Source organism: Eschrichtius robustus, chromosome 2, assembly GCF_028021215.1.
Source record: "Eschrichtius robustus isolate mEscRob2 chromosome 2, mEscRob2.pri, whole genome shotgun sequence".
NCBI classification, from domain to species: domain Eukaryota; kingdom Metazoa; phylum Chordata; class Mammalia; order Artiodactyla; family Eschrichtiidae; genus Eschrichtius; species Eschrichtius robustus.
The window spans coordinates 143,401,515-143,424,846 of NC_090825.1; the positions used below are offsets into that span (position 1 = coordinate 143,401,515).

General features: G+C 42.1%; 1 protein-coding gene across 5 annotated transcripts in view; it reads left to right on the forward strand.

Annotated features, from left to right (window-relative positions):
* Positions 1-23,332, forward strand: part of TENM2 (teneurin transmembrane protein 2) — a 998,704-nt gene that overhangs the window by 585,318 nt on the left and 390,054 nt on the right. For 3 of the 5 annotated variants that reach the window (XM_068536332.1, XM_068536333.1, XM_068536334.1), the window contains one exon: positions 3,518-3,727. The exons of the other annotated variants lie outside the window; for them this stretch is intronic. In XM_068536332.1, coding sequence (XP_068392433.1) covers positions 3,518-3,727 — 210 coding nt within the window. The remainder of the gene's footprint in view (positions 1-3,517; positions 3,728-23,332) is intronic. 5 annotated transcript variants of the gene reach the window in all.

The following is a 23,332-nucleotide window of genomic DNA, read 5'->3' on the forward strand; positions in this document are numbered from 1 at the left end:
GGTCTATAAAGTGAGCCTGTATAAGTTCCAGCTTTCTCCCCTGTACTTTGGAACCCGTTTGTGTCTGTACAGATGGTCTCTGTCAGTTGTAATAGTCATGGGGAAAAATGTAGCATAAGTGAACAAAATTAGCAAATGACATAGCAAATAGAGAACCGCATACAATTTGACTGGGGGCAGATCTAGGGACTGAGAAATTTCCCAAGTAGTGGTAGATACCAGATAGAGAATTTAAGGCGCTACCAAGGCATAGATTTTAAGGGGGCATGGATTTTACAGGAATCAGACAATTCTGTGACGTGTATTCCAATACACTGGAATAACCCCAGTGCTTTCAGCATGTTAGGACTGCTCTTGCTTTGTCTGTATTTGTATAAATTAAAAGGCAGCTCTGTCTGTACTATAGGAAATGAATTCATGCTGAACAAAATTTCAAAAAGTTCATGTAAAGAATGATTTCACAGCAACTATCATATCAGGCTCCTGGAAAATTGCCCCTGGACTTCAGTTCCACCTCAGTCACTCGGAGGAATTTAAAAATTGGCTCCCAGCCATCCTTGTTCTTCAACATGCAGTTTCAGATATGCCTCAATAATACAAACCTTAAAGCCTATTGATTGTGAGTTAAAATCTGTTCCTGCCAGGGCCCCGCTGCTAAGTGGACGTCAATGCCAACTTCACAGTGCCCTGGTCGGGACGCTTCTGCAACCAGGAGCCTTGAAGAAGGTTGGAGGGTAACATGGCTGTGAAAGAGCCACTTTGAACGTCATAAAAAAATTACGAGAAAAACTTTGAACTCTGCCGGCTGATAGCTGCTATCAATGGTTATTCAAAGAAATGTTTCTTATTTGAAATCTCGAGAGTGCCTTGGGATGGGGAGATGGGGAACTGGAAATATGATTTCCTGTCCATCACCTCCCCTCCTTGTATGTCACCGTCTTCCTTTTTTGTCACCATGCTGTTTGGGCAAACACCATGCAGACAGGGTGAGAGGGTAGATTTGGGAATAGACAAACCTGGCCCCTGTCACTTGCTAGCTATGCAATCTCACTTTGCCGTGCCTCAGTTTCCTCATCTACAAAATGGGGATTATAATCATTCTAACCTCATAGAACTGTTTTCAGAATTAAATGAGATAATCTACATACAGTGACTGGCGCTGTGAGTGGCAGATAGTCATTGTGCAAAAACATTAGCAGTTAAAATAGTAATAATGATGGTAGTATTGTTATTAGAAGAAGACTTTGGGGGGAAGTCACGTTGATTAAATGAGAGTACTGATTCTGATGACACTGATGTATTCAGTCTACCTTTGCCAGATCATCTCACAAGAATGTCATGCCTTTTCTATGGCTCCCAAACAGTTATGAATGAATTAAATATTTCAAATCAAACTTCATTCATCCATTGATCTGTTTCAGGGATGATTCTTCTTCAACTGTGTTACTGAGCCCCTAACATTTAAGCTTTAAGGGTACCTTATTTCCTGTCTCTTTCTGCCACTCCCACCCTCAAAAAGGGTAATAGGCTAGTGGTTTGATGCCTCTGTGCTATTGTTAGTTGTGTTTCCTCTCGCCAGGAGTCCCTCTCCTCTTCTTTTGAAGATTGCCCAGACACCACCTTTCCCAGGAATCCTTGTTTGGCTCTCCACCACTACCTCCACCTGGCCAGGCTGAACCAAGTGTCCCTTTTCTGGGTCCCCACAGAACCATGTTCTTACATGAGACCATCCTGCTCCTTATCATGTGGTATTGAAATGATGTGTTTTACTCTCTACCTCTCCCACTAGACTGTGAGCTCTCTGAGGGCAGGGATGATGCTTATTTCTTTTCGTATCCTCCGCATCCAGCAGAGTGCCCTTTGGAGGCACTCTTACATTTTATTCATTCACAGTGATCTATCAGTAAGTAGCATTTAATGCACCGAGCAGTTGATCAGGAAATACAATTTCAAAAGCGATGACAAAAATTAACATGCATCTGAGGTGCCTGAAAATGCCTCCACACACATAGCACATCTAAAAGCAGGAAAACAGATTTCTTCTGCCTGAGTGGAAACTCTAGCCTGGTTCTTAAGTTTGCTTTCTTAATACCTCACCCTTTCCTCCGCAACGCCCAATTCAGGGCATATCCCCTGGGCTGCAGCTCTTGGCTCATTTTCTGAGCTTCCCAAATGAACAAACCAGCAGGCAAGCAATCGCGAGGACCCCAAGCCGTAAGCGTGAATCAGGGGAAAGTCCACATGGCAATTATCTTCACTCAGCGATTTGGCTGCCAGGAGCTCCCTGCCATGGGAAAATAGAGGTTGCAGCAGCCTTCTGTGTGGGAGGAGAACTTCTTGACCCAAGGCCAGCTCCAAGGCACTGCCCGTACCTCCTGCCAGGATGGCTGCTTCTCTCCGTGGCCTGATGTGGCTTTTCTTTGTAGGAATTGCCCCATGATATCCAGAAGAACCGCATGGTAGAGAGAGTGGCGGCACTGGCCAATTCTTCGAGATGCAAATACATCACCCTCTCTGCTTCTCCTCCCCTTCTTCCCCAAACTAATTAACTTGGTTTTAGTCTACCTTATTTATCTGTTCATTCATTCAACAGGTGCTATTTGTTAGGAAGATACTGAGGATACAGGGGTGAATAAAATAAATAGATATATCCACCTTCAGATAGTAATAAGGGCTTTAAAGAAATTTAAACAGGCTAGTAGGATAGAGCAGGTAAGTGGGCAGTTTTCAAGAAGGCAAACAGGGAAGGCTTGAATGAAGAGAAGAAGCAGGCCTGTGAGTATCAGTGAGGTGGCGAGTAAGGGAAAATGTTCCACAGAGAGGAGACAGGAAGTGTGACGACTCTGAGATGGAATGGTGTGGCAAGTTCAAGCAACAGAAATAAAGATGGCACATTGGCTGGAGATTAAGGGGCCAAGTTGCGTGTGGTAAGGACCACTTCCAGAGGTGAGTGAGAGAGGCAGTTCGTGCCAGAGCAGGAGAGACATGCAAGACATCGTAAGGAGTTTGGGTCTCTTTCTGCAGGCAATGGGAAGCCATTGGAGGGTGCCACGCAGGAGAGTGACATGACCTAATTTCTATCATTAAAATAGCATTCTGGCTGCTGGAAAGAAGGGAGAGAGACAAAGGGAGATAGATGGCGTATGGCAAGAGTGGGAGCAGGGAGAACCTCAGGGAGCTAGTCCATTGAGAGATGATGGAGACTTCAGTTAGGACCATAGCAGGAGAGAGAGAGAAGGAAGTGGATGTGTTCCTGACTGACTCCGTTTCAGCTGTGTAGATGGATACTTCCACTCATGCCCATTTTCTGAAATACACAACTACGGTCGTATGAATTTGGACATTTGGAGAAACCTCAAACGACTTGAAAAAATATATCTGGAGCATTTTTTTTCTTTTTTCTTTTCTTTTTTTTTTTTTTGGCTGTTTGTATTGTGAAGCGGTTGCAATGTAACTTTCTCTGGTTGCTCTCATGACATTCATTGCTGACCTTTGACCCCTCTGTCCTCTTTCCCAGGTCGTCCCATCCCACCTACATCCTCGTCTAGCCTCCTCCCATCTGCTCAGCTGCCTAGCTCCCATAATCCTCCACCAGTTAGCTGCCAGATGCCATTGCTAGACAGCAACACCTCCCATCAAATCATGGACACCAACCCCGATGAGGAGTTCTCCCCCAATTCATACCTGCTCAGAGCATGCTCAGGGCCCCAGCAAGCCTCCAGCAGTGGTAAGGAAACTGTGGTGTCTGAACGTGTCGTGTGTGTGACAGTCTCGAGTCTCCTGTGAAATGACAACCCTGGAACAAGGGCTGGGGAGAAGGTGGTGTGGGGAGCGAGGAGGTGAAGCGTGCTTGTCGTCTGGTGGCATTGCAGTTCCAGAGTCTGTTTGTTTAAAGGCTGCAGTTACTGAAGAGGCATTGCTTACCTGAACAGAGTTTGGGCCTCCTTCAGTGGGAGGAATTTGCCCACCGCTGCATGTAAGAGCATGCAGGTCTCAAGGGGGAAGTGCAGAGAGACGACGGAATATTGAATGCTGTATTGCTCCGATTCTGGTCATAGCCAGGTGACCCCGGACACCCTCACGTGCCTCAGTGTGTGTGTATCTCAGATCTCTTGTTTTTTTGATGGTTGGCTTCTGACTCTTGCTTGCTTGTTTAGATGATTTTGTGATTAAAATGTGTTCCCTTGACATGAATGCTGAATGTCTGGCCAAGTCTGAAGTGTTTGGGGGGGTGACCTCTCCTCTAACCCTCTACTTGTCCCACTTCACTTGAAATTAACAAGCTGATCGCGTGGTACCATGATATATACTGCCTCTAAATCCCTTGGTTCTCATGGTGATTTTCACATTCACAGAGCAAAGGGACTGGTCACAGCGTTCCATTCCCCTTTTGAGGATTTTGTGGTGCCCGCCTCAGCTCCAGATTTCTGAATGTTGGTGGCATGTTCACAATTTCTGCTGTTGGTGGTATGTTCACAAAACATGTGAGTGTAGGATTGAGCAATATCTAGGGTTAAGCACCCATGGGCTCAAGGAGAGACATTTGCAAAAATTAATTGCTTCCAATTCCAAGGCTTTGGAGTTATCTTTTGAGTTGGCCACTCGTGGTGTTCCTTAGCATATCCCATCAAAAGCAATCCAGAGCTTTCCATGCCAGGAGTGTTTCTTGATGAGATTGTGTTTTGGCTCCACCCATGAGTATATGCCACCAGTGGCCTCAACCTCTACAATTACAGAGGACCTCGTAAATACATTTAAGATGATTCATTCAGGAGATGGAATGATGTACTGCTACTTATGATGGCCTATGCCCTTCTTCAAAGCCAGGCCTGATATAGTTAGTAAACTCATATTCTTTTTCAAAAAAAATTACCTAATCAAATCTCTCATCAAATGAGCAATCCATTGTTGATATTATAAAGGCCTTTAATCTACCATAAATCTTTATTAGAACTCATCAGAACTTCTAGTTTGAGAGAAATGTGATTATGGCACTCTTAAAATGACATTACATCATTGGGGTGATTGGTTTATCATTTGGAGAAGAGACATCAATCATGACTAGCATAACCACACAGTAAATGAATTCAACCTTTCTACCGCAGAACAATGACACTGTAATTGCTCAAAATCAGGCTTAGAATGAAATCGGAAAATGCTCTCTCTTCAAATATGATGTTAACTTAATGGAATATATTATGAAAAATCATGTTTGAGGAAATTCTATATAATTAAAAATATGTGGAAATATATTCCCCTTTTTTCTTTCATCAGAACCTGATTTTAGCTACAGGATCTTTTTTTTTTTTTTGCTGCAGAGATTATGTTGCATTTAATTGAACTATCCTCGCTTATGTTTTGCTGCTTTTTATTTCATACTATGTAATTGTGATGAATATTGTATTATAAAGTACAAGACGCTTTTGAAATGAGGTGCACCTGCTGATAGCTTTTTAAAAAAGATGATTATTAGCAAGAAAATGAGCTTTTAAAAACTATATCCTTTTATGCATATATGTATACCCAAGCCAAGTTGATTTCCGTAAGAGGGGTCAGTTCTTAATCTCAGGGCTGTCTAGAATGTTTTCTTAGTAATAACGCTGTGAGTGATTTCTTTTCTTTTGGACGTTGCATCAGATTGTAAGTGGTTGATAGGGAGTTTTTGTTGATTTTCTGCCTAATCAAGACCTCATTTTGGTGGACACAACAGATGTGTGTGTTCAGAGTCAAACTTATCCATTTTTTCATCACTCACACCAATTTGTTCAGCTCACTTAAGATTGATAGCAATTTAAGCTTCAGTAACAGGGCAAAATACCACAGAAAATTTGAGGGTCCATTTTCATCCCACACAAGAAGTACACTGATATGATTTCTTCACCTGAGGGGTGAAGACACCAGTGTGCAATATCCTTGTTTTCAGGGGGGTACTTATCTGAGAAGTGGTTAAAGCTCCGGCCAACAGGCAGCCATTCAAAATTCTTGACTCTGGCTTAGCGCTGAAGTGAGTGCAAATCAAGTTCAAATGTGTGTGCTCACGTGTGTGTGTGTGTGTGTGTGTGTGTGTGTGTTGCGGAATGGATTTGGGGTCCAGGGCAAATTGGGGATTCTATCAAGATCTGAATGCAGTTGCCATGAATTTAAATTTGACGTAAAGGATTGAAAATAGAATTTGACACAGAAGATGCAAAGTACAGAGCCGCGCCTGGGTGTTCTGAATTGAGTTTGATGAAACGGGGCTGGATTTTTCGGTCGGTGTGGAGGCACAAAGCAAGCGACCATGTGATTGATTATGTTATGTTTAGCTGGTTAATAACACAGAACTTTTGCATTTGGTCTCTTGGCAATGACCTTGTGCTTTGAAGATCTGGCCCGGTTTGGTCTTTGCCTCTTTCTTAGGTGAAATAAAACCCCTTCCAACACCTTCAGCCCATACATGACAGTAAAAGAATTATTTCCTGCTGTCCTCTTATTGTTGCTGTTATGACTTGACGTCAGTGAAGGCCACCATTAGGAGAGTGACTGCACTCATTTCCTGCCCAAAGAGCCTCTGTTCTAAAGAGACAAACTGGACATAAACTACACAACTAAAACGTTTTTGACAACATGAATACCTCCTCAAAGCAACAAAAAAACTTCACCTTTATGGCTCCACTGTCATTATTTTCTATGACTGTAGTGCATTCTTTAGTGGACGGTACTAAAACCTTGGCACCTTTGCAGCCAAATTGCCCTCACCTTCAATCTATGTCAATCGTGCAGATACCCAGGTACAGCTAGTGAGATGCTTAGGAGAGGAGCGTTTCCCATCCCCTCAAGCATTTTCTTCCAGATAGCTGATCTCCAGCAAGTGGCTCATCCTGTGTTCTGACCTTCTGCCAGGGCAGGTCAGCTTCAGAGATGTTTCTTGTCTATAGCAGCATAATTTCAAATCTATGAAATAACTCATCTGGAAGAAAAAAATCTGGATCTCAGTGGCAGCATAATGGAGGCTCCTGCAGATGGACGAATAAGACTACCTTCCAAATCAGAATGGGGTTTGCACTTTGCTATCAGAATATGAGGCAGAAAATTCCCCGGGCAGCCACATTATGGTCTAAAAGCATTGGCTTACCTCCTCCACTCTAGAAGGTTGAGTTTTCGTTTTCTTGAAAGTCTAAATAAAAGGAGTTTGGAATACTCATTAGTAACATCAAATGATACAGAAGAAATGTAACCAGTATGCCTCTGCCAGGACCCTTTCCATAGGTTCTTTGTGGCAAAGGAGCTGCCCTTGCTGGAGAGTGTCAGTTTGTTAAAGTCCATTGAAGGTGCCCAGCTTTTTTTTTTTTAACATCTTCATTGGAGTATAATTGCTTTACAATGTTGTGTCAGTTTCTGCTGTATAACAAAGCGAATCAGCTGTACGTATACATATATCCCCATATCCGCTCCCTCTTGCACCTCCCTCCCACCCTCCGTATCCCACCCCTCTAGGTGGTCACAAAGCACCGACCAGCTCTTTTTTAAAAAGCAACGCCTTGGTTAATTCTAAAGAACACACTACTTCAAAACCAGCAAGCTCCCGGTTCCCTAGAGTGGTTCAGGAATTCAGTTGCCTAGCTAATTTAATGATTCTCTTATTTATCTCGCATCATAAAGCAAAAGACCTTTACTCATTCAATAATTCAGCCATCCATTCATTCATTCATTCCTTTCCTTACATCTTCCCTATAATTTGTGACAGCTTATCGCAATTTTTTTTAAAAACTGGAGAACTATAAAATGATACAGTAAGGATAAAGGGAAAAATCTAGGGGGAAGAACGTACATGTAGGCTTATATACATAAAGTCCTGTTTCGTTATTTAAGATAGAAAACTTGTTTCTCAGCTTCCTAGAAACCAAAGCAAAAAGAGAAAGAGCAAGATGCACAGCGTCTGTGAGATAAAAGCCAATCAACTGACAGCATCAGGGAAATTCTGTGAATCCTCATAGTGAGGCCAGAAAGAAATTTCTCTTACAGGAGATGATGTGTGCATTCCAGATGAACGATTCTCAGAAACATGCCATCATTCATATGCTAAAGAATATCCTGTCAAAATTTCTTATAACCTCCCTCCACATAAGCCATAGAGAATATTTCCATTTAAAAAACCATTCTACTAATGCGCCCAAATTGCACAGCCCAAGGGCAAAACTTGACTTGGTCCATCCATAAACCTTAGTTCTGTAAAGGAGCGTGTAAACCGCATGCCCCATAGACAGTAGACCTTAAATATCATTGCTCATAACTAAATGTTTACAGGAATTAGCCGACTTCGGGGTGATAGTCACCCCCCAGAACCTGAAAAAGCAGATGTTCTATGTTACAAATTTGTCTTGACAGCCATTGAGAAGTTAGAAATGACATCCTCTCCCGAAGACTAAAGCACTGCCCTAGACAGCGTCACTCATCTGGCTTCTCCCACCATCCACGGGGCTGGAAGAGGGATGAGGGGTGAGGGATGAGGAAGAAGGGGGGTGCACAGAAATTTTTTAAGTTAATGAAAGGTCTTCCCCTTGTGTATTTTAGGTTTGGGGAAGAATTTTTCCTTTCATATGTTACAAATTTTCTTGCCTCCTTAAACAGATTATGCCCGCTATAATTTAATTTAGTTCAGGACTTCCTGAATAGCTCACAGCAGTTCTTATGCACATGGATGATTGGGCTGTGCTGATAATACGAAGTCATTTTCTTTTAGAAGTCGTTCTACATTGTGAAGCTGTTTATCCGACCTCTTTTAAGGTCCCGCATTTTAACTTCAGTCTGTTCTTTCTAGGCTGTTCTTTCTTCTCTTAGCTTCACTTCATTGTGCAGAAACCTCCGCTGGAGGATTCCTGGTGTCAATCCACAATGGGTGCTCCATAAGTATTTATTAAATAAGTGAATTAATTAGTGTCGTCAGTAACTGCTAAATGTAATGTTTTTCATCATGTATGAATGAAGAAAATGGATCATAATGGGGAAGGAAGGCAGCTTAGACTGTCCCAGCTCAGGGAAATATACTTATCTTACAAAACATATTCAATACACCTATTTTTTGTTTCGTTTTGTCTGTTTTTCGATACTCTGGAACTTTGTAGATCGTCTTTAAATGAGAAGGTTTTGAAAAATACTTTTTGTTCATATCACGACAGGTAGTGGCAGAGCCAATGTAAGGGCCCCAGAGGGGGCCCCAGGTGGGAGCCGCAGTCAAAGGAGGCCTCACCTGTCTGGGAGAGATTTCATTCTTCACCCTTGATCTGGGGGTCAGGAAATCGAGTCCAAACGTCATTTCCTCTCCCACATTGGATTTGTTTTATGCACGAGTCCCTTGGTTCCCAGTTCTTCTCCATCAACTTGGATGTCGGGGTCAGATGTTCAGAGCTACCTGTAATCCCCTTCTGGTTCCAGGCAGTGGTTTGGCCGCCTCTCCTCCAGAGGGGTTCCCAGCGTACCAGCAGCATGGAGTGAGTCCTGGATGCCACCTCAAGGCTGGGGAGGGCACACCCACCCCCTACTCTTGCCCTAAGTGCAAAGCCCATGGGATTGGCTCTCAGCCCGAGGCCGCCTTCTCCCTCCACGCTAGCTATTATGCTAAGCGTTTTATATGCCTTACTTCGTGTACTTTCATTTAACCGCCACCACATCCCAGTGCAGCAAGGACTGCCATCATACCCATTCTATTGATGAGAAAACTGTGGCACAAAGAGGTTAAGTGACCAAAGTCACAAAACTGGGACATGAAGGGCCTGGGTTTCAAACCCAACCTTCCTAATTCCAGAGACTTTTCTCCCCACCCCTCTGTTAAATGTTAACCTCTAAAATATTTGTGTGGCTTATTGAAACAAAAGGTAATGAACGCATTGCCTTAAGGGGGCATGAGTTACAGTGTTCAAAAGGTTGGGAAAAAACTGACACAGCATCACAAAGTACTCCTCACCTCCACTGCTTGGCAAACACACATATCCCCTGACTCTTTCCAGAAGATTCTGGTTGAATAAGTTCAGGAGGAACCCAGGAACTGTGATTTCACTCCTCTCTTCGGATGATTCTCAGGGTCTGGCAAGTTTGGGAAGCATGCGTGTAATGGGAAGGCTCTAAAGTAGAAGCTGAAGAACTTAGTTTTTCTATACTCTGTCCCTGATTCAATTCACAGCACTATCTTTAATAGTCCTGTGCCTCGGTTTCCCTACCTGTCAAGGTTGAGCATTGGCCCAAAAGGTCTCTGAGCTTCCCTTCTTGCTGTAACATTCTTTGTGTGTGTAAGTTCCTTGCATCCAGCTGGACCAGACTGTCCCCACGTTTATAGGCCCCCCCAAACCCCCCTTACTGCATAGTGTGGATTTCACCCCATCCTCTAGGGCTTTGTCAAAATTGAGACCTACACAGTCACACAAAGTAGCTCCTGCAGTTTCCCTGCAGAAGCTGAGAAGCGTGGTTTTGGGGTCTGATGACACTTGGTTGAAAATGTCAATATCCATCCCAGCAGGCAGAAAAAGCAAGCACCTGTACCACTGACCTGGGCTCCCAGAGAGCCTCACCCCAGCCTCTGAAACAAGGTCTTCCACTCTGAGACTGGGAATTGATAGCTCTCAGGGACTCTCTTGACATTGCTAAACAGAGGTTGGACCTTTTCTTGTTTTTATTTGTGCCTTCTTGTAATGCACTTGCGTGTGCATCTGTACACACACACAAACACGTAGTTTGTAGGTTCACCAATTTCCAGCCCAGCTAGGGCTGGGACTTCTCTTCTGCACCACAGTGCAAATGAGCACACAGGCAAGATGGACAGATAATTCCTTTGGAGATGCGCAGCACGGAAGTGACATACAGCAGTGAAATGTTTCTTCTCAGCAAATAATCTTGCTATTGACAAAATTCCCAAGGTCGATAAGCATTGTGTACATTCTACCTCTCCATCTCTGTCCCTGGCTTCATGGTACGTACAAGATGTCCTATATGTGACATCTTAACAGTTTCCTGCCCCTAACAGTTTTTACCCAGAACTTCAGCTTCTCCCAGTTTTCCTTCAAGACTACATTTAATTCTAACTAGCTTCTTGCATAATATTAAATAGCCATTTAAAAATGTGGTCCCAGTCCCTTGCTAGAGATGTCTCAGTGCTCTATTAAATGAAAAGATAGATTTCTTTTTACCAATGGGCAGTTTCAACAGAAGTTATAACCCCAGTCCCTGGTAAATCTCTTAAACCCCTCCCAAAAATAACAATGAAGAATAACTGTATTCTTAAGAGTGGACTCTGAAGTCTGTACTAGTTGGATTCAAATCATAGCTCAGCCACTTTCTAACACTGTGATCGTGAATGACTTACTTCATCTATGCCTCGGTTTTTTTTTTTATCAATAAAACAGTAATAAAAGTCTACAACTCCTAAAGTTGTCATGAATATTAAAGGACATTCTGATGCATCTGAATATCTTGAAAGGAGATTTAGACGGAAGAGAGATCAGGTTTGATGTTATTTATTTTTTACTTTAGCAAATACATTGTGATAAAATATACATAATATGAAATTTACCTTTTTTTAAATATCTTTTTTTAAATTTTTATTTATTTATTTATTTATATTTATTTATGGCTGTGTTGGGTCTTCGTTTCTGTGCGAGGGCTTTCTCTAGTTGTGGCAAGCAGGGGCCACTCTTCATCGCGGTGCGCGGGCCTCTCACTATCGCGGCCTCTCTTGTTGCGGAGCACAGGCTCCAGACGCGCAGGCTCAGTAGTTGTGGCTCACGGGCCCAGCCGCTCCGCGGCACGTGGGATCTTCCCAGACCAGGGCTCGAACCCGTGTGCCCTGCATTGGCAGGCAGATTCTCAACCACTGCGCCACCAGGGAAGCCCTAAATATCATTTTTAAGTATACCATTCTGCGGCATAAAGTACATTCACATTGTTGTGCAACTGTCACCACCGTCCATCTCCAGAACTTTTTCATCTTCCCAACAGAAACTCTCTACCCATTGAACACTAACTCCCTACTCACCCCAGCCCCTTGCAACCACCGTTTTACTTTCTGTCTCTATGAATTTGACTACTCTAGGTACCTCAGATAACTGGAATCACACAATGTGTGTCTTTTTGTGACCGGCTTATTTCACTTAGTATAATGACTTCAAGATTCATCCATGTTGTGTCAGGTATCAGAATTTCCTCCCTTTATAAGGCTGAATACTATTCTTTTGTATCTGTATACCACATTTTAATTATTCATTTATCAGTCACTAGACACTTGGGTTATTTCTACCTTTTGGCTATGGTGATTCATGCTGCTATGAGAATTGGTGTACAGATATCTGTTCGAGGACCGGCTCTGACTTCTTTTGGGTATATACCCAGAAGTGGAATCCCTGAATCGTATAGTAATTCTATGTTTAATTGTTTGAGGACTTGCCATACCATTTTCCATAGTGGCTACACCATTTTATACCCCCACCAGCAATGCACAAGGGTTACAATTGCTCTACATCCCTCTAACGCTTGTTATTTTCTGTGTTTTTTTTTTTTTTTAATAATTGGCATCATAATGCATGTGAAGTGGTTTTGATTTGCATTTACCTAATGATTAGTGATGTTGAGCATCTTTTCATGTACTTATTGGCCATTTGTATATCTTCTTTGGAAAAATGTTTATTCAGGTTCTTTGGCCACTTTTTAATCAGGTTGTTTTGTTGTTGTTGAGTTGTAGGAGTTCTTTTTATTTTTTTTTAATTAATTAATTAATTTATTTATTTATGGCTGTGTTGGGTCTTCGTTTCTGCGCGAGGGCTTTCTCTAGTTGTGGCAAGCGGGGCCCACTCTTCATCGCGGTGCGCGGGCCTCTCACTATCGCGGCCTCTCTTGTTGGGAGCACAGGCACCAGACGCGCAGGCTCAGTAGTTGTGGCTCACGGGCCTAGTTGCTCCGCGGCATGTGGGATCTTCCCAGACCGGGGCTCGAACCCGTGTCCCCTGCATTGGCAGGCAGATTCTCAACCACTGCACCACCAGGGAAGCCCAGGAGTTCTTTATATACACGCATGTCCCGTTTTATTGTGCTTTGCTTTATTGCGTTTCACAGATATTATGTTTTTTACAAATTGAAGGTTTGTGGCAACCCTGAATCAAGCAAGTCGATTGGTGTCATTTTTCCAACAGCGTTTCCTCACTTCGTGTCTCTGTGTCACATTTTGTAATTCTTGCAAAATTTCAGTTTTTCATTCTTATTATATTTGATATGGTGATCCCTGATCAGTGATCTTTGCTGTTATTACTCTGACTCACTGAAAGCTCAGATGATAGTTAGCATTTTTTAGCAATAAAGTATTTTTAATTAAGGTATGTTTTTTTAGACATAATGCTATTGTACATTTAATAGACTACAGTATAGCATAAAGATAACTTTAAATGCACTGGTAGACAAAACAATTCATGTAACTTGCTTTATTGCAATATTAGCTTTATTGTGGTGGTCTGAAACCAAATCCACAATATCTTTGAGGTCTGCCTGTACTCTGGATATCAATCACTTATTAGTAGTATGATTTGGAAATATTTTCTTGAATTCTGGAGGTTGCCTTTTCACTCTGTCGAGTGTCCTTTGATGTGCAAAAGTTTTTAATTTTGATGTTGTCCCACTTACCTATTTTCTCTTCCGTACCCTGTGCATTTAGTGTCATATAACAAACACTTGTAAGGGCTTATTTTATAGCAGCCATTGTCTTAATGATTTTTACAGATGGCAGCTCATTTAATCCTTCTTACCAATGAGAACAAGAAAATCAGCCCTTGACGCTGGGAATTGGCCTGACACTAGCATCTGGGCATAAGTGCTGTTAGGAGCTGGCCTGGCATTCCCAGCTAGGTCATGGTGTTCTCCCCTTGAACCTAAGCAAGCTTACCAAATACCAACATTCATCAAGACCTCTCTGTGGTTGGGATAAAGTGAGATAAAGTGAAAGCAAGACCACTTCATGATCTTGCCTGAACACAGACAGAAACCAGGTCACTATCCCAAACAGAAAAGTACAAAACACCCCCCTCTCCAGGCTGAAATGAGTGACTGTACTTTCTTTACCAATGGCAGTGTTAGCCTCTTCTAGTCAGTCTTCCTATAGACGAAATATATTGCGATCCAATCAGGATCATTCCCACTGACTGACAGCACCAAATGGAGAGTGAACCGGTTTCTTTGGCCCCTCCCTAAAATCACTGACCACAGCCCTCTCTAATACCCTCTACTGAAGCACCCCATTGTGCCCTGCTGTGTATCTTCTCCCTCCTTGCAATGAGTTAATAAACCCATCTTTGTTTGACCACAGTATGTTCCTAGTGGTGTTTTGGCTGTAGGACATTGACACCATTATGCTGTGGGTTGGTATGATCTCCTGTTCAACAGATGGGAAAACTGTGGAACAGAGAGGTTAAGTAACTTGCCCAAGGATACATAGTGAATCAGCAGTACAACAGGAACAAAGAAATCAGTCTCTAGCATGATAAGTATACAGAAATTTAAGTAAATTTTTAAAAGGCAACTCCCAAAAAATTGGTTCAAGAAATAAAAAATAGTTATCATTTCCTACATGGCTCAGCTCATAAACACTGAATAATGATCTGAGCATTATATCTGAAGGATGGGGCGATGGAAAAGTACATATGTGGACGGGGCAGGTAGAAGAAGAAGCCTAGATCTGCCTTTTTTCTAGTGAGAAGTTACTAGATAATGCCTAAAATTGAAAATGCAAGAAAGAGCAGCAAAGCCTGTTATTTATAGACCTGGATATAAATACCAAAATAGTCGGCTAAAATAAAGGTAAATGTGGTTGCCTCTGGGAAAGAAGAAATTGGTGGTGATGCAGAAGGATTGCTATTTTTGAAGCAAACGCTGTAGAACTATTCGATTCTTTAAACTATGTGCATTTTTTTCTTTTGACAAAAAGAAAAGAATTTTAAAAGAAAGGACAGGAGATTGGTCACGCAAAACAATACAGTGTTAGAACCCCAAATGGTAGCTGTTTAATATTATCAGACATATTTCCATTCAATAAGCGTATGTTGATTAGAGGCTATGTCTTTGAGGTGATACCAGGCTATGTGAACTTGAATGGTTGGGCACTGGAGCATTTTCATCAAATCTGTAGATTTGTCTTGTATCTGTTTATTAGGGAGCCCTGTGGAGTTGTTAGGGCTTTAGAGCTTTATCCTAACCCAGCCCCCAGCCCTGCTGAAAAATCCCAGTCTTAGGATGGCATGAGACAGAGAAGATGTCCTAATGACTGTTCCTCCTCAGCACTAACCCAGTAGCCATCTTAGTACAGGTCCCATCTTTTCCCCAAAACTTTCCCAACCAACTCAGCCCAACTCCAGCCAGAGTCAGAATTGCACAAGTATTATAGTCTGCCTTATTCAATTCAGCACCTCATTACATTCTGAATTGTAATATTCTCTTGGTATTTCATGCATAGAAGTCACTTGTGTCAACATTAAGCTGTCACCACTTCAAGACAAGGGTCATTTCTTTGGTATTTTTGTATCATTTAGCCATTGGTACATCTTGAGATGAGCTAAGACAGACTTATTGATCTAGCTTTCAAAGGACAGTGGTAGACTGGGGCAGCAAAAAGGTGGGTGCATCCCCAGTTAAAGTCTTCCAACTTGGGCCAGTTGACTGAAGGTCACTGTAATGTTTTTACGTCTGAGATCATCTGTGATTGTGGATGTGAGCTTGATCACTGTTAGAAAGAACAGAAAAGGTTCCCTAGGGCATGATGAGAAAAGATGCATGTTTGTCCAATCTATTGTCTTCCTTGGATCTAAGGAATATTTCTCTCTTCATTCTTTTTAGTAGCTGCTCTCCTGAGCTGATGGTGCTTTTGAGATAGTTGTTTCTATTGATCACTTTTTGGTGGAACAGTCATAATCTGGGAAACTAGCCTGGTAAATGCATGGCCTTAGCATCTATACCAGTTTCCCAGGGCTACTGTTATAAGGCACCACAAACTGGGTAGTTTAAAACAACAGAAATGTATTCTCTTAAAGTTCTAGAGGCTAGAAGTCCAAAATCAAGGTGTTGGCTGGTCCGTGCTTCCTGCAAAGGTTCTAGGGAACAATCTTTCCTTGTGTCTCCTGACTTCTAGTGGTTGCTGGAAATCCTTGGCTTTCCTTGTTTGTAGTAGCACAGCTCAATCCCTGCCTCCATCTTCACGTGGCTGTCTTCTCCCTGTATGTGTCTCTGGGTCCCCAAATCTCTCTTTATAAGGATACCAGTGATTGGATTTAGAGCTCACCCTAATCCAGTATAACCTCATTTTAATTCCATCTGCAAAGACCCTATTTCCAGATAAGGTCATTTTCACAGGAACCAGGGGTTAAGACTTCAACATATCGTTTGGAGGAACACAACTCACCCACAGCAGAATCCAACTGAACACAAAGCAAGACAGAGCTACTAGATGTTGGGCGTCAGAGTAGAGCTCAAAGCCTCCCGTCTTATTTCTGTGACATTGGAAGAAGCATCATCCCTCTTGCCTTCCTCCACTTGTGTTCTAGATCCCATCTGGTCCCACCTTTGCCCTGTGTTAAGGATCCCCTCTGGAGGATCTTTGCCAACAGGATTTAAATAAGTGGAGAATTACTCCTCTCCTTGAAAAATTCCTCGAAAATGTTGTCTAGCCTCTCTCTACTTTCTCACTTCCCATATACTCTGCAACCTCTTATTTTTACTTACTTAATAACTGCTTTTAGGACATTCACAAATAGCCCCCATTTGCTAAATTCAATAAATGTCTCATCATATCTTACATTTCCCTTCTTCACTGCTCCTCCCACCTTTAAATGCCATTTCCTTTGGCATCTACTGTTCCACATTCTTTTCATTCTTATTCCTATGTTTCTGGCCACTTCTGTATTCCCATAGATGCCCCCTTCTCTGTTGCTCCCTTAAATGTCAGGGTATCTATAAACCCAGGCCCCCTTTCCTTTCCTTTCTATGCACTCTCCCGTGGGTGATCATCTACACTCATAACTAAAATTAACTATCTATGAGTTTATGACCCTGATATCCATTTCTCCAGGTCAAATCTTTTACCCAATATATCTAAACGTCCCCCGGATATTTTTGCTAGGATGTCCAGCAGGCAATTCAAATACAACAGCTCTGAAATGAAACTCAAACATCTCAGCATATTTAATCCCAAACATATTCTTTCCATCTGATTCGTGTCTGGTATTCCTCATCTCAGTGCATGCCCTATCATCCAATCAGTCGCTCAAGCCAGAAACCTAGAAACCAGGCTTTCTGTTCCTCAGTTCTACAGAGAATAAATTGCCAAACCTTATCAAGTTTGACTCTTAAATATTTTCGTATCCCTGTTACCACTACCCTAGCTCAAATTTCTATTATCTTTGGCATGGAGATCTAACTGATTCTAACTGGTTATTCTTTCTTTTTGTCTCTGTCATCTAATTCTTTCTCACGTTTCAGTTAACAGAGTTTCCGTAAAACGCGTATCTCAACACGTCTCTCTGCTCCTTCAGACTCTTTGGGGGGACCCCCTTGTTCCCTGGATATAGCCTATACATTTCAGCATATCACAGAAGGCTCCTATGCATGTCCCTATCCCCATCTCTCACCGTTCACCCAACTCCGTACATCGTTCCTGAATGTGGCACACTCATGCTGTAGAGTCTTTGCATGTGGTGGTCTTTACTCCGGGAAGCCTTCTGGTCTACCTGATCTGGGTTAGTCACCCTTCCATGGTTCCCCATGCTGCCTCTCTTATTGAACTCACCGTCTGACTGAACTCAACACTGGATTTAAGCTCGTTGAAGACAAGAACCATATCTCCCTTGTGTCCCATTTTACTTTATGCATTTAGCTAGCACAGTGCCTGGCACAGAGCAGGTGCTCAATAAATATCAGGTGAATGAACAAATAAATAGGAAGAAAGTCAAAGGATGGAGGAAAGGTGTGCAGAGGGTATTTTTGATTTCCGAAGAATGGTCCAAGAAAGTAGTGGGGGCAGACCCTGGCTCACAGGCTGTTTTCCTCATCCTCTTGTAGAAGAGGTAAAGAATTAAGAAGGCATTTCTGGTTGATGGAATATGCAGTGTGCATGGCAAAGAAAGCCAGAAGCAAGCAAAGAAAACCAGTATGGTTAATATTTCAACTCTAGAATCTGAATAAACCAGTAAAGTATAGAAAAACTATTTTGTGTGGTGCTTTAAAGTTCCAGGACCAGCTTTCCCCCTGATTCCTCCCAGGCCCCCAGCCCTCTCTTTTGTCATTTTCTATCACATCTTGTGTTTTACGATTTCTGTGGCTTATTATCCTTATTCCTTTCTGGTGCTTGTAAAATACAAAAATGTGAAGGCACATACGTTTTTGATACTGAAGCATTTAGGCAGTTATCACTTCAATTAATGTTTTCTGCTAGAGTTGTATTTTAGTGGAAAACAATAATTGTTTCAAAGAGAGCATCTTGGAGTTGAACCAGTCCTATCAGTGAACACTCAACCATGGGAAGCTAACAGTAAAGGCAATGATCAATCGTACTTTTTCCTTCCCTCTTCCACTCCAAAGGCAGACTCTGCATCCCTTCACTTAAAAAAAAACAAACAAAACCAAGCTGACGGTATAGCATCTTTTTGAACACCTCAGCAGAACAGTCGCGTCCCTTCTCAGAAAGACCCCTAATTTATCTTTATCACATTTTCCCACCCCTCACCCTCACTCAGGATTTACGAAGATGCACCTGTGCAAATTATGACCTTACAAATCCCTGCTTTTCAATTGTGTTGATGTCCAACCGTGGACTGAGGGGGGGGGGCCAGGGCTCATATTCCCTCATGCCAGCCCCCCCAGTAGTTCCACCGTGCATTTGGTGGCATTCACACTTGACTGGAATCGCATTTCAATCTGTTCCATCTGATTGGATACTGGGTTTTCTTCCCCGTCTGTGGTAATGGAGCACTCTTTCCAAGTTCCCAAGGTTATTTTCATCTCAATGACCTTTTCCATCTCCCTGGGGTGCCTCGCCATTACCCACCCCACTTTCACTCTGCCTGCTTGAGATATTGCTTTATGTGTTACTCTTGCAGCAGTGACTGTTGTCTGTGATACATTTCTATCAGCGATTTTACTGGAGCAGTGATCTTTATCAGCCTATGACCCCGCCCCTATTTCTAGGTGGGTTCTCTCTCCGGTAGAGCAATTTGCTTGAAAAAGTGGGAAGAGATAGGATGGGACACCACCTATTTAAATACTAGGATGCTGGGATTTCTGTTTCTTTTGCTAACCTGTGCACCTCCTCTTGAAGACTGAACACTGGTTAGCATCTAAGAGACTGAAAATGGGTTGTGAAAATAATTCACAGGGAGGGAAAAAAGTCTTATTACACTGGGCAGGCTTGGCATTTTCTGCCTCTCTTTTTTGATCTCAAATTGCTGAAGGGGTTCAGAAGATAAAAAGAATCTGTGAGACAAAGAAAGAAAATCATGGCAAAGAAGAAAAGAGCCCTGAGGCAGTGGGGGACCAGTGAATCAATCTGTGTCCTAATTCTACGAGAACTCACTGTGTCACTTGGGTGGTCACTTCTCCTCTTGGACCCTCTGGTTTTGAGTCTACAGTGTTGAGGAAATTGGGGCCAGATGTTTTGAAAGGTCTCTTCCAACTTTCAAATGTCACAATTCTAGGAAAAAAATAAGAACTAGGCACAACACAGTCCACTGCTAAGGATGTCTTGAGTTGCCAAGTCTGTTCAACTAAAACTGTTGTCTCTTTTTAGATGAATGGTGATGATGGTGACAGTGATGGTAATGATGATAGTGATATGATGATGATATTAAATAATCATCATCACTTATGTTTATACAGCATAACATATCTTGGATATTGTCTATTTCAAAGAACAAGTTCATGTACATTATCTCAGAGGTTGCAAATATTTGGCCCTTGGACACACGAGCCTGCAAACCTATGTGATTTGTCCTTGCTGGTATTTTTTAAATGTTTTTATTTAGGTGACAACACTGAAAAAAACAGGATATTTTATATAAACATTCATAATCCTGTCTTTCTTGAAATAACAAATCTAGCATTACCTGCCTGCACTACATCATGGCCACAAATATCTGGAGTCAAGTAGAGGCTGTGCATTTTAGATGGGGTAGGCATTTTCCACTTAACTTCTTTATGTGATTGGCTTGGCCTCTGTAGACATTTGAACTGTGGTCCCAGTTATCTAGCTTATGGGTGATGGTGATGGTGATGATGATAATGGTGATGGTAGCGCCACCACTGTCGTTGATAATAATATCCCTGTTGGTGTACCATTTTTGCCTTTAGAAAACACTGTCATATGTAGAATCTATTTAAAACCCCATTACTACCAGGTAGTGAGGAGGACATAAAGAGTTTCATTTTCCCCACTTAACAGATAAGACATTTGAGGGTCATAAAACTCAAGTTACTTATCAATGGATAGTAATTAGTCTCTCATAGCCCCAGACTTTCCACTACCAAAGTCTGTTTTGTAAGACTTTGTCTACCTATTCACATGTATTAAGTCATAGTTTGTTTCTCTTTTTTTTGGTTACTTGAAAATACATATATATGTGTTTCACACTATTGGTTTGTTTTAACACACTGAACTAATAGAATTCTTACACCATGGGCTCAGAACACCCCCAAAATAGGCTTTTACCTTCATGACTGATTTCTCTTAACTTCCCCTAAGCTACAAGCAACTTTTTCAACTACATTTCAGCTACTATCTTCCTGTACTCTCAGTGATGAGTTTAATTTATTTACCAAGTAAGATTATAACTGCTAAAGGACAAATTCTTTGGTTCCTTTGCACAATTACTCTGGATTTGTAGGTGGACTTATCAACAAGTATATACAGTTAAGAGGAAGGAGAGCTTACGTGGGTCATGAAAAGGTTAGGTGAGTTCTAGGGACCCTGGACCAAACATCTTTATAACATAGCTGAGTCTTATGTTGATCTGCTAAGGTCACTGCAAGGGAGCCAGATGGAGAAGACTTCAAACTCAAGTGTTTTGTTGTGGTTGTTCTTTCTGATATGGGAGTGTACAGTGTGGAAGATCGCCTCACCTCTGGTTCCAAAGTTAGTATTGGCAGCCACAGAGTGTCAGCACATTTTAATTCAATACCCACAGTATGTCCATCGTGTCACAGGGGCTGGGCACTGCCTGCGTTTGAAGAGCCATCATCACACCAGAGCCGGATCCCCTGTCCTCCTTCTGGCATTCTGTCTGATGCTGATGAGTTCCGCAGCTCTGAGACTCTGCTGGCCCTAACTTGCCCGTGTCCTCATAGCAGCACAAGATCAGATCCCTTTTTCAAAATAACCCAGAGGCTTCTAGGCTTTGATTTTACTCTAGCCTGTTTTGGAAAAGATTCAACCTTTACAAAGAGGAAACTTCCTATGCTGAGGAAATTCTGTGTCATTGTATTATCTTGTAAAATGCCTTAAGTCCTTTGTGAAAGGGGCTTCTGGTAGAAAGAAATAGACTCTATTCTAGATTGTGAGTTGACATTGATAGTGGGCACACTATGGACTTAATTTCAGCATTTTGGAGCAGAAATAAGAAATGCTACTTTCAACGTGCATGTTAATCATAAAGTCCTAATTTCAGGAATATTAAATGTGCAAAAAACATTTCCCAGAATGGAGGAAGTATAGCACATACATGCATATAAGCCAAATACATTTCTTTATAAAGGAACGGAAGATATATGCCCGGCTCATATTCATGCCCAGAGTTGCATGTTTTGAATAACTGGGGTCACATTAGGTTGATCTAAGAAACAGCCCTGTGTTGCAGTGCAACTAAGCTTCAAAGGGGCCTCTTCATAGGAGTGGTTTTCCTTCCTGAGGTGAAGGACCAATAGTGTAGCACACCTTCCCCGTTGTCAGGGTGCAGAACCAAAGCAGAGATCGTCTGGAAAGAGCTTTACATGGGAGGGCAAGTGCCACCCAAAATCCATTGTGCAGCTACTTGGGGACGGAGGTGATTTCATTTTCCAAACTATCACGTTTCAGAGGTCAAGGCTAGAGAAAGTACTTGAGAAGTATTTCCTCAGCAGGGCTAAAGGTGGGAGCCCATGCCTTCATTCTGTCTCCATCACAGTTCTGAAAAACCCTCTCGTAAGAGATCCAAAGTCTGTGCCTTACTCCCGTCTCCATTTGGACTATTGTTACCTTGGGCAAGTTCTTTAATTAACTTCTCTATGTTTTAGTTTCACCATTTTTAACACAGGGATAATTATACTTCAAGATCACACGTGGAAAAAAAATGCCTCTCCTTTCCCAGTGAGAAGCAGGCATGCAAGTTATCATTACTGTTTATTAATAGTCATGACACCCCACGTGGACGGTGAAATCAAGCGCTCTCCCCCATAGAACTCAGAAGCTCCCTCCAGACTCCCTCATTAAACCTGACATTCACTCTGAGATTTCACTGGCAGGTAGGCATCACCTTTTTGCTGGGTTTCTTCTTTTCTCGTTGCCTTCATCAAGACCTCCTATAAACAGTTAAGCCTGGGCTACTCAGAACTCACCGACTATAATGATCACAAGAGGAATTCATAATGGGAAAGTAACTCGGTAGCTACTCAGACCAAAGAGTTGGCAGATTGTAAAAACTCTCCACATACCTCAGGTTCGGAGTTTATACCTACATTTCCACGGCCCTCCTCCCTCCAGAATTGGTCAGACCAGTTCAAGGTTGAACGATAGATGTGAGAAAAGCAATTTCAGAGAAATTCATTGCACGCTTTAACTTCCTACATTGTAGTAGAAAATTCCCCTCATGAAACAACTAGGCACACTGATGAAGACCCCTGCCGTGTCCAATTAGACTTCCTTAAAAAGGAACAAACTCCTTAACTTCCTGGGTTTCTGGGGCCTGTTTATCTTTTCCTTTTGGCTTATCACAACTCTTAAATTACCTTAGCATATGCTTTGTTGCTGGTATTTTTCTTCCTTTCCTTTGCCACAGGAAACAGAAAAAGTTTTTTATAAGAAGCATTTCAAGAAAGTGTTAGAGGGGGAAAAATATGGGTTAATGAAATAAAGAAGGAAAAAATTTCCAAAGCCTTTTAACACTATGTAGTGGGACAATCATTCAAGTACAGGATCAACCCCTAAGCAAGATTAGGTCAAATGGGTGACAGACGAATTGAGTTTGATGTGTCAGCTTTGAATCCTTATTACCCTAGTTTCGGTGTGCCACACAAATTTAGGATCCAAACAATTCTGCTTAGCGTGCTTTTGAATATGGTAAAATTACACCATAAAATAAAATGTAAGTAA